This window comes from Heteronotia binoei, chromosome 2 (assembly GCF_032191835.1).
Source record: "Heteronotia binoei isolate CCM8104 ecotype False Entrance Well chromosome 2, APGP_CSIRO_Hbin_v1, whole genome shotgun sequence".
Classification (NCBI taxonomy): domain Eukaryota; kingdom Metazoa; phylum Chordata; class Lepidosauria; order Squamata; family Gekkonidae; genus Heteronotia; species Heteronotia binoei.
The window spans coordinates 141,099,128-141,118,597 of NC_083224.1; the positions used below are offsets into that span (position 1 = coordinate 141,099,128).

At 42.2% G+C, this 19,470-nt stretch overlaps 1 protein-coding gene across 3 annotated transcripts in view; it reads left to right on the plus strand.

The window, feature by feature from the left end:
• PRKACB (protein kinase cAMP-activated catalytic subunit beta) overlaps window positions 1-6,577 on the plus strand; it is a 97,663-nt gene extending 91,086 nt beyond the window's left edge. For all 3 annotated transcript variants that reach the window (XM_060232113.1, XM_060232112.1, XM_060232114.1), the window contains exon 10: window positions 3,698-6,577. In XM_060232113.1, coding sequence (XP_060088096.1) covers window positions 3,698-3,823 — 126 coding nt within the window. In that variant the 3' untranslated portion in view covers window positions 3,824-6,577. The remainder of the gene's footprint in view (window positions 1-3,697) is intronic.
• Window positions 6,578-19,470: the final 12,893 nt, after the last annotated feature.

Sequence of the window (19,470 nt, forward strand, 5' to 3'; positions counted from 1 at the left end):
TCCAACAATCGTTTATAAAAAGAAACTGGTGGTTTAGCTATACAACATGACAGTATAGTAGTAGTTATAATCAGTAATGCATTAATTATAACAAGACAGGCTGCAATTAACACCTCAGCGTATTCTTTTATTTTTAAGGAAGACCTCTTAAGCAAATGTTCCTGCCAAATGGGTAATCTTCTCTGCATTTTAAAATATCCATTTAGTCCATGTTGTGAAATCTTCTCCCCCCTCCTCCCTTAAGTCAGAGGTATCTAACTCATTTGTTATGAGGACTGAATCTGACATAAATGTAACCTTGTCAGACTGGGGCCATGTGTGCCATAAAATGTAATGCCAGGTATGATGGATATAAACTTTATACAGGACACTGACAAACCCAAGTGGCCCTTCCTGACAGCAACCCTCTCCCTCACTGCCTAAAAGTAAGGCTTGAGGAAACGGATTCAATGTATCTGATGAAGTGTGCTTGCACACAAAAGCAGTAATAAAATAAAATAAAACTTTGTTGATCAGGTGCCACTGGATTCAAACTTTATTCTGCTGCTTCAGACCAACATGGCTACCCCACCTGAATCCACAGGCAAACCCAATTAATATTATTTTTACTCAAGATACAAACATGCTCAAAACATTAACACTCCCTACAGTATTTCCTTAAAGTATCTCCCTGATTCTTACCATCCGTTACTCATTAGCACTGGGATGGCGTACAGGGACGTAAGGCACAGCCTCTGTCATCTGACAATAAAGGTAATGACCAGTTGTTCACAGGCCAGATAAAAGCCCTGGACAGGCCAGTTCTGGCCTGTGGAGCTATATGTTTGACACCCTTGCCTTAAATAATTGTTTCCTATTTAATTGAAATTCAGTATTTATTAAAATTAGTCATTCTAATGCTGGGACCTCTTTAAAAATTCTTGAATGATAAATAATAATTTTGTTCAGGCTCCATTGGGATATGTGTTAGTACATGTGGAGGACCCTCAAGGTCTTGCAGGGGCATCTCATCTCATCTCCTCCTCCACCATTATTTCCTCTTTCTCTTCCCTGAATGCCCCTATAGCTTCTCCCCTTTCCTGCTTCCTTATCTCCTTTCCACCCACCAGCCATCCTACTTTTATCTGTCCCCCCTCTTCCCTCTTTACATTCCCGGGCAACCTTTACACAGGAAAACTATGGCCTGTTACATGATGCTAGCTGCTGGGCCAAGTCCAGTTGTATGGGGTCAGCAGTCAGGCCCAATTGCATGGTGGGGCATCTGAAAGAACTTGCGGTGGGTACTGCTCTTTCCCCTGTATCACCCTTCCCACACTATTTTCCCTTTCCCAGCATCTGGTAATCCTTTCCCTACTTTTCTCCTTTCTAATTTACCTACCTTTTATCTGACACCCAACTTCAGCTATATTGATCAGTAATTTCCAAAAGAAGATAGAACTTTGATTTAGTACTTGCTTTCAGCGGCTGGGACATTGTATGCGCAGTTATGGAAGCAAGAAAAAATACCAGAAAAATGGGATTGGATTACAAAAGTAATAACATGGAGTGAGATGGATAAACTAACAAGAATCTTAAGAGACTATGATTTGGAAGTTTATAGAAAGGAGTGGAAAAAGTTTAGAGGTTATGTAGAAAAACAATGGAAAATAAAAGGACATTGAACAATTTTTTAATAATGATTACGTATTAGAAAAAAGAACATGAATCTAGGCTTATATGGTTCATATGATTTAAGGGTACCTTTAAGTGTTAACATTTTAAGTTTATAACATCGGCGGTGTCAAGTAACGGGGGGAGGGGATTTAGAAAATAGCATATGAAGATAAAAAATAGAAGATAAAAAAGTTATTAATGGATAATGTTACCATATGTTATTAATAAAATTCTTTAAACTAGTAATTTAGTTCATCTGTAGCCCCAGTGGGGCACCAAAACAACAGGGGCCATGTCTCAGTGGTAGAGCATTTGCTTGGCATACAGAAGGTCCCAGTTTCAATCCTTGGCATTTCCAGTTAAAGGATCTGGCAGTAGGTGATGTGAAAGACCTTTGATTGACCCCCTGGAGAGCCTCTGTCAAGTCTGAGCAGACAGTATTGACTTTGATGGACCAAGGGCTGATTCAGTAATAAGGCAGCTTCATGTGTTCATGTATTCTCCATTCCTCCATTTTATTCTCACTACAAGCCTCCGATGTAGGCTAGGTTGAGAATGTATAACTGGCCCAGGATTGCCCAGTGAGGTTTCTTGTCAAAGTGGTGATTTGACCCTGGAACCCCAAGTTCCTAGTTTGAAACTCTAACCTCTACATCAGCGGTTCCCAACCTTTTTGGCACCAGGGACCAGTTTTGTGGAAGACAATTTTTCCACAGACCGAGGGGGGGTGGCAACACTGGGGTTTTGCCCCCCCAGGCCACCCTGTGCCCCTGTCACTGGCCCCCATGGGGGGAAGGTTTAAATGTTGGGGGAGATATTGGGGCCACTTCTGCCATGTCCCCACTAGGCAGTGAGATGGCAGAAATATCCGAACTGCCTTTCCCTTCCATTTAAAGACCCCCACCAATCAGCTGAAGTTGCTGGGAAGCTGCACTTGCAGGAGAGCACATGCCAATGCACCATCCCACCCCTCTCAGCTTCCCGGGTCTGTGACCGCAAAGCTGAGAGCACCATGCCTGTATGGCCCAGTTGCTAATAGGCCACGGACCAGGACTGTCTCGCAGCCTGGGGGTTGGGGACCACTGCTCTACATCACACTGACTTTTGTGGTGTGGGGCTGCTGTAGTAGCAAGCCACCAGGCCTGAGTGAGTCATGCAAGTTGTGTGTATCAAGTCACTTAGTGTTTGCTGCCAAGCCTGGCTCCATTGGGTTCACCCTCAAATGCCAAAACAGACCTGGAAAATGCCTTGTCCCCTCTCCCTTCCTTTTCCAGACAGAAACCAAGGCTTGAGGTTGTGTAGCAACCTCACAGTGGCCACTGACAAGGCATTTGTTTCTTAAAGTTACATGCACTATTTCTATTATTGGGGGGGAGGTTAACCCCCAGTGCGTGTTGGGATTTTATTTTATTTTTTAAGATTTCAGATTTTTCTGCAATCTTTTTTTGTTTCAGGTTTATAGAAAGAACTGTCTTGTCTATTTGTGACTTCCGTCTCTGGATTTAACTATCCATAGATTTGTCCTAGTTGAGTATTAGAAATATTGATTAGAATGATATAAGAGACTGCATCTGACACCCTACCAGCCCACACATTGCTTGAGCTTCTCCACTTACCTTGTTTTCTAAGCTAGAAGGCAGCTGGAGCAAATATGTGTAGCAATACTTAAATAGTCTTTTTCTATAATATGCCTGAAGAGTGTTTGTAAAATCAGCTTTTTTGAAATCATTAAAAGTCCTATTTTATGTAGACTTTTTATTTCCAAAAGCTGAGTAAAATAGCTCACCAGTAAGATTTTGAAAAAAGTTCATTTCTTATGGTTCTTAATTCTCCTGCATCCAAAAAGTGAAAGTGACCTCCTAAAAAAGGAGGACTATCTTTGTCCCAAAACTATAAATGCTGTAATTCTTTTGTTTCAGTAGTCTCATATTTACTTTTTGTTGTAGTAATTTCTCTGTCAGGAAGCTCTTGCTGCAAGTTGGTATTCTGGTTAATTATTTTGGTTTGGCAGTTACAGTTTTCCATACTTATGTTTCACATGTAGGTGGAAGCTCCGTTCATACCAAAGTGTAGAGGCCCTGGAGATACCAGCAACTTCGATGACTATGAGGAAGAAGACATTCGTGTGTCCCTAACGGAGAAGTGTGCAAAGGAATTTGCTGACTTTTAGTACTTGCTGGAGGATAACAGGACATCAGGGCTCATATTGGGATCTTTGCACTCTGTTAACTCATGAAGTGGAGCTGAGACCATCATATGTCAAAACAATTACCTAGTTACTTCATTCCACAAAGCTGACTGAGGTCTTTATTGCCATCTTCCATGTGTGCAGTTTGCACCAACCCTTATAACTAGGCACAATTAAGCAAGCACGTTTTGTGCTATAACACAGATTATAGACCACTTTTCCTACTTAACCTTTTGGTTTCTGTAATTTCCTTTTGGTTTCTGTATATTGTTGATTTCTCTTTCCTTTCCTCTTTTAAAATGAAGTAGCTTTTTACCCAAGAATTCTCCATTTTATTTTGAACAATGTATTTGTGTGAATGATACCGAAGGTATTCTGGATAGCGTGACTTAGACCGAAGTGAAAGATAAGTGTTGCTTCTAGTCTGTGCCAGCCGATCCTTCTGTGTCTGTCTCATGTCTGAGGCTACAGTTCATAAGTTTGTAATTTTTTTTTAGTAGCTTGAACTAAATCTAGCCAATCATTAGCATTTTTGAAGGTTGTATTTATCACCATATGAGTGTATGCTAATTGACTTAAACACATCTTCCTGGAGACTGACCAAACTTAGTATCAAAATTGGACAGCTTGTGTAAGGTAAAGTAGCTAGATCCCGTGCCTTGGTTTTCTACATACTGGCAGTTCTTCTCCCTGCCTAATACTAATTTTTCCCTCCCTGGGCTGTAGGTAGATAGGGCATAAGCATACTGTGCCATGGGAAGCACCATCTCAATAAGCAGGAACAGTCCCATCCAGCCTGGGCTTTGGACCATATTTAACCATGCTTAATTTACCGTCATTTCAGTAAGTAGCTATCTAAATGGCTTTTTAACACCCTAAAACCTGAAACACAAGGTTTGGTCAGTATTGTCAAACTAGGACTGGTTTTGTTTTTGTTTTTGTTTGTTTTTTTTAGAAATTTCAGTGTTGGGGCTCCTGAAGTATTTCACATTTCAACCCTTTTTTAATGAAGGGGGAAAAATACCTTTTCTTTTTTTAAAAAACCTCTTTAGCTGTGAGAATAAATGGTTTAGCAAATGGGAAATTTAGTATTAAAATATCAATGTGTTGCTAGATAAACCTGGTATTTCTGTTAACTATGAAGAATAAAAGAAGTAAATGCCAAGTTTTTATTCTGGTATACTATATTAGTAAATTGAGGATGAGGTGCTGCTCCAATCATGGTTCCTAATAGCAGCGCTTTATTTGCATGAAAGGGAGAGACAAAGTTTAAAACTGCCACCATCAGCAATGTGGTGTCTTCATTTCATTCTTTCATTGAAATGGAATGTATGGTCACGCAGAGACTCATTTAGGTTGAGTTAAGCTTTGTTACAATCTCACCAACTGACTTAAAGGTATTGCTGCCATGTGCTAGCTTCCAGCACTTTTACACACACTTGTGTTTGTGAACAATCAATGGCTCAGCACACAATCTTGTGCTTTAAAAAAAAATCAATACAACTTTTTTTAGTTTCTGGTAACTCAGTGGCCTGTCTTAGGATGGCACATCAATATGGCTTAAAATAAACTAGGCTCATGTTTTTTGATCAATTTACATGTATACAAGAATGATGTCTTTTTATTAAAATGGATCTAGATTGGTATGTAGTCATGAGTGTTTTGTAGAAGGCTGATGCAGATGAGACTGTTGGCATTGCTTCCTTTTAATCTCTATGACACTCCTTTAAGAGAACCTCTGTAGACATTTTCCAGCTTGGAATGAGATGTACCATACAACATTCTGTGTGTCTTTTTAAGTTGTCAAGCAGTTTTGCACAACACCCTCCTTAGACGTCTGTTTGCCATTTTTGTCCACCCTTGTCTACGTATGTGCAAAGCAAGCATACGATACTTTGCAGTAGCAAATTTTATGTAATAAATATACTGTCACATTAATAAATTTAAAGACATTATTTGTATGAAAAATGTTAAATCTTTTGTATTTCATTTAGACTGAGGACATGCTGTTGTATGCTAGGTGTATACAATAAATTCTACAGTAGCTTTGTTGTTTCTGGACTTGAAAAGGTTTTAATAAATGCTGGAGATCATTGTTTTGATTCTGTTATATTTCAGCCATTACTTTGATCTGATAACATACAAGATGCTTTGTCTTGGGTGTGCGTATGTATTTTTAAAAAGGGGTTGTGACACTTCATTCTGGATGTCCATTAAGAACTGCAAGGGACGAATTCCAGCATGTCTGAGATTTCAACTCTGGATGGACATTTTTGAAATACCCTCTTAATTCTTTATTATGCTGTACTTAACTATTGAAATGTGTTAAAAATGGAAAGTAAAAACCAAGGTAATCTTAAAACGGAGTACTAGACTCGAAATAAAAGGAGTTTTGGCAAAAGACAAGGAGGTGTCATTCACATCTCATTGGAGTACAATTTTGACAATGTATTAAAGGCCCTACCATAAATATATAAAAGCCACAAGAATATCATGATGCCTGTATTTAATTTCAAAAATCTTTTCCACCATATGAAATACTGTATATTTGACAGTAGAGACTTGTTGATTTTACACAATTGAGGAATTAAGTGTTGGACTGTGTGGTATCTTTTAACTGTACTCTAGTTGTATGTAACTCTCATTTTCAACATAAAGAATTGTATCTCATTAAGTAAATTGCTTCTTTTATTTTCTTGTCAACTTCATTAAAACCCTTGTTTTTAAACCCTTTAAGTATTTTACTGATTTCTTTACCAATAATTAGTTTGCTTACAATAGTGTGCAATACAGTACAAGTTTATATACAAAAATGCAAATTAAATAATATACAACACTGCATAAAGTCTGTGCTGCTTCTTTATAAGCTATGATATCTTCTGCATTCTGCCTTGCCACAGGACCCAGAGTACATGCTGAAGATGGGACCCACCCAGAGATTCCTTCTGCATGTGGGAGGGCAACTGCATTCATCAGGGGTAGTAGTGTGTGTGTGTATATGTTTTTGTCAGTCCCTTTCTTTGTTTCAAATTCCCATATCCCACATTCTTCCTGAGAGTCTCCCAGCCTGCAAGAGCAATATTACAGGAATATCAAGGGCTGAGGGGAGGAGTTACTTTTGGCGTCCAATTTTCTGTGTTGTGTGCCCTATCGAAAGGTTTTGAAGAGCCTATGATAATTTTATTTAGACCTAATTCCCATGTACACCACCAATTTGAAAGTTGTTTTACAGTAAAAAAAAAAGGGGGGGGGGGGTTTGGATTCCATGCAGAAAAGCTGTGTTTGTCTGAAGTAGGTTCCCCATTCAGTTCAATCAGGGCAGCCATCACCCTTCCTAAAAAGAAAAGAAAAGATGGGAGTGTGTGAAATACTGTAACTGCTTAGGAAGTTAACTGAGGTGTCCAATTATGTACATAAAATGGTTTGGTTTTGTAAATGGCAACTTCACCACTGGTTTATCAGTACAACTGGGATTTGGAGCGCAAATTTTCACAGAGGGCATTTTCTATTGCTGAAGCAAGGTAATGAAGTTGCAAAAAACTCTTCTGTCTTCATTTAGGCTAGACCAGGAGTGACCAAGCAGGCTCAGGAGCCACAAGTGGCTCTTTCCCACATATTGTACGGCTCTTGAAGCCCCCACTGTCCTGTCAGCAAGCTTGGAGAAGGCATTTCTCTCTTTAAATCATTTCGCCAAGCCAGCCACGGTTTGGAGGATGCATTTAAAGTTGCTTTATTTTCATCCCTCCCTCCCTCAAACATCTGCTGTTCATGTTTTGTAGCTCTTAAACATCTGATGTTTATTCTATGTGGCTCTTACATTAAGCAAGTTTGGCCACCCGTGGGCTAGATGATAGCTCCCTATAATGACTCTGTCATTAGGATCCATGCAACTATGCACCATACCCTTGAGGTCAACAAATTCTAGAATTCCACTGCTCAGTTACTGTCAGGAGCTAGGCAGAGTATGCATATTACACCCATCCTCAGGGGTGGATCTACTCTGAAACTAATGAAGCTTAAACTTCCCAGCAGCCTAGCAGATCAGCCTGGCCCAGAAAGAAACAACAGCACCATAAGGGTGGGGAAAAGCCTGCACAGATCTTGTTGTTTCAAGGCCTGCTTTGGATTATTGCAGGTAAATGTTGGTAACCTGTGCAATCATTTAAGATCTTTTAAAACAAAGGTGAAGTGGGACTCAGGATCCATGTGAGAAGAACTGCAGCCTCCCAGGCATAGCCTGGAAATTTCATCTACTGTTCCTGTATTGTGAGCATTAACCTGGACTTCCAATATATGTATTATGTGTTTAGTCTTTTTGTACTGTGCATCTTTGTGGATGCTGAAGTTATTTGTAGCTAACAATCTAAAGAGCCTTGCTATGACGTAGTAGCAACTGGACTGGAATGAACAAAGATTCCTATGAAAACCTCCATGCTTTTGTTTATATAAACAGTTTATTTTAATGTTAGAGTACATCTGTTGCATTGCCTCTTTTGTGTTTGTCTTTAAGTGTAGATAGATCCAGGTGGACAGCCATGTTGGTCTGGAGCAGTAGAACAAAGTACTGGATTCCAACTGTGTTTGATATTCATAACTACATGTAGTTGCAATAGAACTTACAGTAACAACTTTATGGGTATAATCTGTTGCATTGCCTCTTTTATGTTTGGTTTAAGTGTAGATAGATCCAGATGGACAGCCATGTTAGTCTGGAGCAGTCGAACAAAGTACTGGACTCCAACTGTGTTTGATATCCATAACTACATGTAGTTGCAGTAGAACTAACAATAACAACTTTATGGGTGTAATTGTACAAGAGGAATAGCATTGAGTTTTAGAAGGTACTTAAGTGGATACTGAAAATGCAAACTAAAGGAAAATTTCTGAAAGTCAAAAACTTATCAAACTATTTTACAATGTCAAGTCAAACTTTGTCAATACCTCCAGCTGAAACAAGCCAAGCAAGCACCAATGAAACCAGTGATAGTGCACAAACCATGGGAGATCTTTCTAGCAATACTCAACTCACTGTTGACACTTTTGATACATATGATGATCACAGTGGTCAACATGGAAGTACCGTGGAACAAGAAGAGACAGAGCAGAAGCAGGAAGCAAATTCAGTGATTTCAAAGAATACAGTGGCCTCACAAACTGGCCCATAACAGTTAATGATTTCATACAAAATGGTTTAACACAAGACATTAGGTTTTTTTTCAAAATAAAAAACCAGATGATGTATATACTGAATCCAGCAGGCTTTACAAGGAGAAAAACAGAAGTTTCTCAAATACTTTGAAAAAAGATTGAAGAATGGTCAGGCTGTGATCAGATCAGTTCCTTTTAGTTTACAGATCAGATTATTTTACTCAAAAAGCAAAGGTTGTATATACTGTTTTGCTTGCAAACTCTTTTCTAAATGCCAAACATTACTTACAACAGGTGGGTTTTCTGACTGGATGAATGTACTGAGAACTCTGGAGAATTATGAAGACAGCATAGGACATAAAAGGGTGATGTTATGTTGGATAACAAGAAAGTCAAGTAAAAACTCTTTAGATCAGCAACTTGAGGAACAGATGAGAAAAAACAAAGTACTATTTTGAAGTACTGAAAAGTCGTCGTTACAAAGTTTTTAAGTGAAAGGTTTGGGATTTAAAAGTCATGGGAAGTGGGGCTCACCAAATAATGGAAGCTTCTTGGGGGCCATTGAATTTATTGCAGAGTTCGACCCATTTTTACATGAATGTCTTGAGAAATGTAAAAATGAAAAAGTAAATATTCAAAACAGTGTATGAAGAACTGATAGAAACCATGAGGAAATGTGCAAGATGAAATTGTGAATCAAATCCATGACCTAGACAGGAAATACTACTCTTGTTACTGTTGATTCTATACCTGATCTGACACATGTTGACCAGCTGGTAATTGTGGTTCAATACTGCTATAATGGAAAAGCCTGTGAAAGATTTATACCAATAGAAAACCATTCATCCATGACCTTGTTTCAACAAAATACAAGAAGTCTTGGGTGGAGCTTATCCATGGTCAGCCCTGTAATAATACATCTAACATGAAGGGCTTAGAGAAAGAGCTGCAAGCACTCTTTCAAAACATTAACAGGTATGCAGACTATGTACCATGTGCAGCCCATTCACCTGCTGGAATGGCCCACGGCAAGCCATGGCCCTGGCAGGGGTTGTCCTCCAAATTGCTGCTGCTGTGAGAACCCACTCAGCTCCCTAAGGCTTGCATGCTTGGTGGCTGTGGTTACACACTAACTCAATGTTGTGTGGCCATTGCTCCACGACCACTCCCATCTCTCACCACCCTCTCTCTATATTTTTCCAAGGATTCAAGAGAGTGAAGAAATGCTTCACCTACCTGGCAGAACAGACATCTCGTGAGGAGGGGCCAAGCAGTTGTGGTGAGGAGGCTTCAGGTGAGGACCCCTTCACATTAAACACTAAGCACTGCTGAACTCTAGTGCTGCGGATAATATTGGACATGCGCCACTTTTCCTTCTTAGCTTAACGCCTCCCAAGAAGACATTAATATTTCCCGGTGTACCATGAAGATTAGGGCTGGCCTCCACCCCAATGTGGTCGGGACCACTGTGGACATCATTCTTAAAAAAAAGGGCAACTTGACCCTTGATTAAAATGGATAGTCAATGTGCAACATGGCTATAGACAGCATGCCCCTTTTTTGGAGCATGGCTGCATCATGAGATGTGGTGGTCATTACTCATGATGGCCCCTTGTGGTTGCTGGTTTGCAAGTCCACCTTGAGGCATGACAGGGGTGCATGGCTGAGAGGGGGGTCTTGACCTGGGATGTCTCTGAGTAGTTAAGAGGCAAAAATGGGTCGCTGAGCAAAAAATTGTTTTTCTAGCTTTGAAAAGACCATCGGGTGAACGAGTCCAATTGAGAGTTATTCCTTCTGTCTACTCGCAGGTGTTGTGGTGAGCGGCTCCAAGTAGATGCTGGGAAGTGACCAACTGGAAGAGGCAGATGAGAGTGGACATTGATTCCCACACTATGTTCTCAAATGCGCGGCACTACTACTGAGTTCCTGATGTCACATTGCCATCACTGCAACATTGTGAATGCAGCCCGAGATTACAACTTTACACTTTTCTGAACAGGTGATGAGGCGGAGGTAGAGGTAGAGACAGAGCTGGCAGTGGAGGAGCCAGTTGTGGTCACCTCGGGCCAGGATTCCGACGATGGTGAGTCTTCAATCCATAAATGTGAGGACCCTGCATGTCATCCCGTTAAATTGTGTCAGTGTCTTCAGATTTTGGAAATTGAGAAGGGTCCCTGGGCATCTTTGGACAGCCGCATCACATGTCCTTGGAAGCCATGCATTTCGGCCCCCAAAACACCACCTCTGCCACTATCCACATCGATATGGTCTAGTGATCACGATCTCCAAACCACCACCGCCCCCCCACGCACGACCCGAGTTACCTATCTCTCGTCATTCACAGACCAATTAAGCTCCTGACACTCCTCCAGGGGAACCCTTATACCCCCTCACGATCCCATAATGAAGTTCACCATGGTGGGACCACCAAGAGAGTATGACAGCAAGACATAGAATATGGAAGGGAGGATGGAGGAGGGAGGGAGGGGGAGGAAAGGGGAGGGGAAAAGGGATGAAGGAAAGAAGGAAGGGAGGAAGGAGGAGAGGGAGAAAAAGGGAGGGGGGAGGGATGAGGGAAGGGAGGAGGAAAGGCACATTGGAAGGGAGGGAGGGATTGAGTAGGGCAGGAAAATCAGAGCAAACAAATGAGAGAAGAAATCAGAAAAGCTGTGATTGATCATCAAGTCAGATCAATGATGTGATTTGCAGGAGCTGGAGTGGTGGGTGGCCGCGCCAGGACAAGGGACAATGGAGGAATGCTGGCGGATCTCACAGAGCGGCTCACACAAATGGAGATACACATGAGAGATGTGGAGAGCAGATGTAAGTTCCTGGCAGACTCTAGCAATTGGCCATGCCATGACATAGAGTGTGCAAAACTAGAAGCTAGGCTACACTTTGTGGCTGGTTGATGGTTGAGCTGACCTCATAAGATAAGCTGACATCCTCCTCCATCCACTGTTCCATTGCCAGATACTAGCTGTCAAGCTACTTGTCTGTCAGCGTTGCCCAGCACCCCTCTATCTGTTTACCTTATAGTGAGACGCCATGGGCGTTTTCGCACTGACCTTCAAGTGGCGCGACCACCCTCTTCACACCGGAGGATCTGCCCGGATTTCGCACAAGAAGCGCCGGCGCACCCAAAAGAGCCGGCTACTTCCGTCGCGAAACCCGCTCAAACGTTTTCCTGCTTCTTGGCGGTTTCCGTTTGAGCGGGTTTTGCGACGGAAGTAGCCGGCTCTTTTGGGTGCGCCAGCGCTTCTTGTGCGAAATCCGGGCAGATCCTCCGGTGTGAAGAGGGTGGTCGCGCTACTTGAAGGTCAGTGCGAAAACGCCCCATGAGTACCAGCTGAATTTCATGCAACGTCTGCACCAGAGAGATCTGAGGAGGCAAATGGTTGTTTCTCAGCGTCAACAACGTCTGGAGTCCGGGGGGGCAGTTGGAAAAGCGTGGCGGAGTTGTGAAGAGGCGGGGAGAGGGGGATGCAAAGGGAGAGGAGGAGGAGGATTGGGTGGAGGAGGGGAATGAAGAGGAGAGAGAGGAAGTGGGGGAGGATGAAGAAAGGGAGGAGGAGGCTTTGGACACTGGTGAAGTGCACCGCACACCATTGGAGTGGGGGGGCATAAGGCAAGGTGGTCACCAGGAATGAGGAGAGTTTAGAGGAAGACCACACCACCGACTAGGAACCTGGACTCTCCCACATGTTAAATTGAAGACCCCAAGCACTGTGTTATAGGCTTGACTATCACCATTTTTGGTTTTGTTTGCACTATGTTAAAAAGGCATGTATGCACCAATGCCTATCCCGGCACTGTTGATTTGTATTTGCAATAAATAGTTGCTTAACTTTGAATGTGTCAAAGTCGTTTATTCGTAACATTCACGGTACAATCGTGCTGCATTCCGAAATTTAGAACTTTTTTCTGTGCCCTATAACTCATGGGGAAAACATTAACAAGCACAATTTTGTGACGGTCATGAACCTCATGCTGTTTTAACGAACTTGCACATCAACTATGGCCAAGAGAAATGGGGGTCAGGGGACATGAACCATGTCGAGACACCCTTCATGTGTTAAGTAAATCCAAGAAGTGTCACTTGGTGGGTGAGTAAGGCACATTCTTCTTGGGGGCACGCTTTCAACATTGGGGGACCTTCCCTCCGCCTTGTGTAATCTTTGAGGGCTCACCCATATCATTGGATGGAATGTCACCCGCATCAACTACATCTGCAGTTGGGGCTGGTCCCTGGCTGCTCACCAAGAAATAGTGTCTAGCTATGATGACCTGCACTAGAGGGACCAGGGACCTAGAGATGTCTCCCAGGGTTGTCACAGCATCCTGCATGAAACTATGCATTGACTCCTTGGAGGTCCGGTCCTCCACCCTGCCAGCCCTAAGCTCCTCCATGAACTCTGAGTTAAAAACATTTAAGTTCAAATGAGTTAAAAAAACATTTTAGAGGATATGATAACTGTATGTACACGAGACACGTTGAGCCCTACACGGAAGGAACATGTGCGCAAAGCTGCAGAGAACAACTCATGTCCTGCAAGCTCAGATGTTCGGATGTCAGGGCAAGCAACTGAAGAAAGTTATTCATCATTTCCAATCACACCGTGTGTGCCATGTTGGATCCTCAAAGTGTGGGAAGGGGGGGGGGTGTCCCAAAAAGCATTGCAGAAGGCCACATTAACTTAAATAGTTTGAAATGGCTGGAATACGAATTCACACCTTGAGGTAACCTGAAACCCGATGCTTCAATCCCAATTAGGATTAGTGAGGTAGATGTTGCCGTTATGGGAGGATCTGCGCTCACTGAAAGGCAATGACAAAACACCTCTGAATGCATCCAGTATGGATAGTGTATTAATAACTGTTAGCTGGGGGGAGGGGCGCATGGTGTCGTGCATGCGGGATGCATTGATCGCAGATAATGGGTTGACCCACCTTGTCAACGATGTGCACCAAAGGAAGGGAATGTCCGATCAAAAACTATGACCAGCGAGAAACCGAGGATTAAGATGAAAATTTTAACATGCTAAGGAGAGGGGAGGTTTTCAGCTTCCAGATTTAAAACTGTACCATGATGCAGTTTGTTTGACATGGACAAAGGACTGGATGATGCTGTTAAATAAAAAACTTTTATTGTTAGAAGCTCATGGGAACAAATTTGGCTGGCATGCTTATATGTACTATGGGAAAAATAAGATGGATGATCTTTTTTTTCACCATTATATCAGAAATAACTTACTAAATACATGGATAAAATATAAGAAATATGGTGATGAAAGAAAGCCGCTATGGATAGTGCCAACAGAAATAATAAAAATAACAGCTGAATCTGATGAAGACAGAGGGATGTCATATAACCAACTGCTAAAGATTCAAGGTGATAAAGTTGAATTAAAATCTGCAGAAGAGTTAAATAACAAGTATGACTCGTTTCAAATGCAACAAATAAAAAGCTTGATGGAAAATGATATTAAATCTGTTGGAATTAGACATGAGCAAACGGAATTGGAAAAGGTTCTGCTTGGAGATAATGAAAAATTAATATCAAAAATATATAAATTATTGTTGAAATGGTCTACAGAAGAAGTAGTAAAATCTCAAATCTCAAATCCACCGTTTGCACAATCATCTTGAGTGTGGTGGTCGTTGATCTCCCGTTTCCCACTGAAAATGCATTGCTCGAGTCTGTCAATATTCCCTTTGGCTTAGCTTTCTACTCACGGAGAATGGTGCACAAGATCTTTCTCTAGTTTTCCTGTCCCAGATGGCGGTCACCTGCTCAGCAATGGGGCGAGCCGGTCCCCATGTCTGCCCCTCCACCCTGCCCGCTCGCATTGCACTGCCGGATTGCAGCAAGCCAGCCTCTGCCTGCCAATCGCAGTGCAAGGTGCTTGTATTATCTTATTTCTGCATTGTTAACATGTCATGTTACTCCTTATGCTTTGTTTCAGCCTGTCTTGGATTTCTGCTTGATTTCAGGTTTCTGCAGTCATCATTACTACATCCAGGGCTTTTTTTGAGCAGGAACGCAGAGGGTGTGGCCTAATATGTAAATGAATTCACGCTAGGCTTTTTCTTTAAAAAGCCCTATGTGAAACAATGGTGACATCAGGGGGTGTGGCCTAATATGCAAATTAGTTACTGCTGGCCTTTTCTACAAAAAAAGCCTTGACTACATCCTATTGCATTGTTTATCGGATGTACCATCCTGTTGATTGTAATGATTTGCCCTCTGTAATCTGCTTGAGTCTCAGTGAGAAAAGCATAGTAATACAAACATAAAAATAAAATCTGAGCAAAGCCTTCTGAAGATGCCTCCCTGCAAATGGTGGGAGCTACTTGTACGTGTGGATTCTGTGTTGTGGCTCCCACCTTGAGGAATGGTCTGCCTAAGGAGGTCAGGAAGATCCCTGCACTTTTGTCATTGCACAAATTATGTAAAACAGAGGAGTTCAGGAGGACATTTTAATGAAGGTAATAGGACAACAGTATAACAATAATTTGGGAAGTCACTTTTATAAAGAGAACAGGGCTGTTGTCTGTGTCACTGTATATGCAATCTTATTTACTGTATTCATTTTTCTGCTCTTACTGCACTGTTTTCTACTTCTGTAATTCCATTTTCTGCCTCACTTGTCATACCATGTCTGATACTTTTTGTATTGTTTCAATTTTTGTAATCTTAGATTAAGATTCTTAGTTCTTTTGCATTGCTGATTAGATCTCTTGTGCTGTTTGGTTACATCATTTTGCACTGTGTAATCTGCCTTGAGTCTGTGAGAGAGATGAAGACTGTAAAGTAAATAAAAACACTTCAGTTTATGCAAAAAGAAGCGCTGAAATTGCTTGCCATCATGTATTACAGAAAGCCTACTTTACCCATATCATGAGACCTCCAATGGTGACTAATTTGCTTTCTGACAAAATACGACAGCTTGGAACCACGAAAGATCAAGGACTGCCTATTCCTGTACCAGCCAGGCTGTCAGCTAATTCCAAGTAAAAATAAAGCAGTTCTGTTTTTGTCTGCTTTATGAAGGCCCGGCCCTTCCCAGCCAAGCCGGCATCCCCGGCGTTCAGGCTGGGGGCCGTCTTTGCCCCCTCAGAAGGAGGGAGCAACAGGACACTTGGCCCGGCATATCCGGGTCTGTTTCTGGGTGTGGCATCGGGGCTATATAAGCTCCGCCCCCGCCCAGAGCTCTTCAGTCCTGAATTATATTGTTTTGCATGCCCTGCCTGAACATTTAAAGGAAAACCCACAACCTGTTTCCATCACTTATGCATAATCATTTTCCTTGATATATTCTTTTCAGTGTTGTGTACCAGCTCCTATGGCTTGCTCTTTTTATGCCTTTTTCTTCCATTATACCTGACATCCCTCTGAAAGATCGCTGTAGTCTCTTTAAAGTTATGGGCATCTGCTTGGGATGCAATGGTCTTGTTGATGTTCTTTCCATGGAGTACACTTGTTTATATTACTTTCTCTGTGGTTCTTATTTCACCCTCACATACTAGTGCTGTGATTGTAACCATGATTGAAGAGGTGGGCTTCATGTAGCTCATACAGAATTTAGCCTTTTCTACCATACTGTCAGGCAGATCAAATTGTACAGTTAGCATAAATTGTTTTGAATACAGCATTCAAGTTTCCTGACTTGACATTTTTGCCCCTAATTTCAGGGTTTTGCCTTTACATTAACAAAGGCAAATGAATACTTTTGCAGGAATTATTCTGGTGCCTTTTTCCTGCATTGCATATTTTACATAGGATGGCTTCCCCATAAAGAACATAAGCTCCATGATATATATTTTATAGCTGTGCTTTTTTAAATGACAGGGGTTTTTTAAACTATATATGAGAAATAGAGAGAGAGGACATATGCTAGCACCTTGGGACAAAGAAAATGCCCTGCTCCATTAGTGATTATGTAACTAAGCAGCGCAGAGACTGGTCAGTGCTTTGCTTAGTGGATTGGATTTGGATGCAAGAAGACCAAGTTCAGGCCTAATCAAAATTGAACCTTTCTGTTTGTCCACCACCAACAATGTAAAGTTTCATGCGGCTGAGAGGGTGGGCCTCAGCTCATTGAAGTCTCATGCTGCAGGGAGATGTATGTTGTGGAAATGTGCCTTAAAGTCAGAAACTGCTCTTCTGTCTAGATGAGGCTGAGCATGGGACAGAATGCACAGGCCATCTTCCCAATGTAACCTATCCCTTTTCTGATTGCATGAAGGCCTAACTAGAGCTGATGGTGTCCTTGTGCCTACCACAAAGACACTGTTGCTATTTTCAAGAGATTTTAAAATGCCCTGGGCAGGGGTCATTTTGTAGAAAAATAGGTGGCAGAGCTTATTAGCATAGCTCATTATCATATGCCGCCTGCCCCCCCCCCCCAAGCTAAAAGCAACGATGCAAGAAAGGAGAGCCCCAGGCAAGCAAGGCCTGCTTGGGCTGGCTTGAGATTCAGCCAGCCTAAGCAGGCCTCACTCTCCTGAGCCACTTCCCCCCCCCCCCCCAGTCAAAAGGCCAGCAAGCCACCTGCCACCCAAAATCACATAAGAAGTAGAGAAAGGGTGGCACAGGCTTTTCCAGGGGTTAATGAGGGCTGCTGGGGGGGTGGCAAAGTCCCTGGCCCTAGAGCAAACTAATTTATGCAGTAGTCAAATCACCTGCTCACAATTTTAATGCCAGCAGCTAACAAAGTAGAATTTTTGCTTACAAGACTCCACAGCTTAGAGGGAGCATTGGTCCCAGTGATTTGTTAGCTTGCAATTCATCTATATATTCTAGAAATTCCTCCCTTCTCACCACTGTTTTCCGCAGTTCCACATGCCCATCTCCTGAAAACATCATTTCAGAATATGCCTTATTTCTTCAACAACACAGACAGATAAGATTCATTTTGCTTCTCAGAAATTGCCTTATTTTTCCTTAAAAAGATAACGGAAGCTGGGTTCAGGTAGTCGGCTCAAGGTTGACTCAGCCTTCCATCCTTCCAAGGTTGGTAAAATGAGTACCCAGCTTGCTGGGGGCGGGGGGGAGTGTAGATGAAGGAGAAGAAGAATTGCAGATTTATACCCCACCCTTCTCTCTGAATCAGAGACTCAGAGTGGCTTACAATCTCCCATATCTTCTCCCCCCACAACAGACACCCTGTGAGGTGGGTGGGGCTGAGAGGGCTCTCACAGCAGCTGCTCTTTCAAGAATAACCTCTGCCAGAGCTATAGCTAACCCAAGGCCATTCCAGCAGGTGCAAGTGGAAGAGTGGGGAATCAAACCCAGTTCTCCCAGATAAGAGTCCACACACTTAACCACTACACCAAACTGCCTCTCCAACAGTTGTTTCCGACTGTGGCGTGACATTGCATCATGACGTTTTCACGGCAGACTTTTTATGGGGTGGTTTGCCATTGCCTCCCCAGGCATCTACACTTTACCCCCAGCAAGCTGGGTACTCAATTTACCAACCTTGGAAGGATGGAAGGCTGAGTCAACCCTTGAGCTGGCTGCAGAAATGAAATTTCCACACATTCATTTTTATATGGGGAAACAATTTGAGAAGAAAGAGTAGAAGTACATTTGCCCTTACCTGGATGGCTCAGTCTAGCCCAAATGTGTCAGATCTCCTGAAGCTAAGCAGGGCTGTCCCTAATTAAGAGTTGATTGGGAGACTACAAAGGAAGTCCAGGGTTGTGACATGGAGACAGGCAGAGTTGCCGTAAATTGGGTTTGACTTGACAGCACTTTCCACCACCACATTTTGTTTTTCCTCAAAGGCAGTATTTTCAACCTGTTTAATTACAATTTAGAATCTATATCAATCTGTATAGAATCTATATGGAACACTTCAGAGGTTCCATGCAACTTAGGCTCCCAGTTAAATATTGTTGCCATAGAATCTGAGTTCAGCCATTTGTCTGGGTTCTGCCTAGATGTACATCCAATTTCAATACTAGTGAAATCAGCATTTTTAGGATCCTTCCTTACTACTTTGAGCCTATGCATCAGAAGTTAGACCCCTTCAGGATGCGTGCATAAGACTGTGGTCTTGATTGAAAAATCTGGTCCATAATATTATTCTATTGTCACATTCAGCATAGAATTCTCTTTACTTTTACTCTGTACTGGAACCTGGCCCTGAAACTCTTCATTGCACTTAGCATCTTTTCCAGAATTTGTGCTTAAACTCCACCACGTCTTGTACATAATAGTCATAATATGAACTTTTGAAAAATGAAAGGAGCCCAGGCTTGCAGTTCCATCTGGTGGCTGTTAGGTAACACTAGTGTTTTGATGAAAATCTTATCTCACTCTGGATATTCTGTCTCCCAGACTCCCACACTGTTCCAGAGTGACATCAGGTAGCCCCATTTCTGGCAGAAGTGTCAGGCAGAGAGCCCAGTGGCCCCTGTGTTTTTGATCACAGGTATGGGAGCTCATCTATACTTCTGATGATTATGAAGTA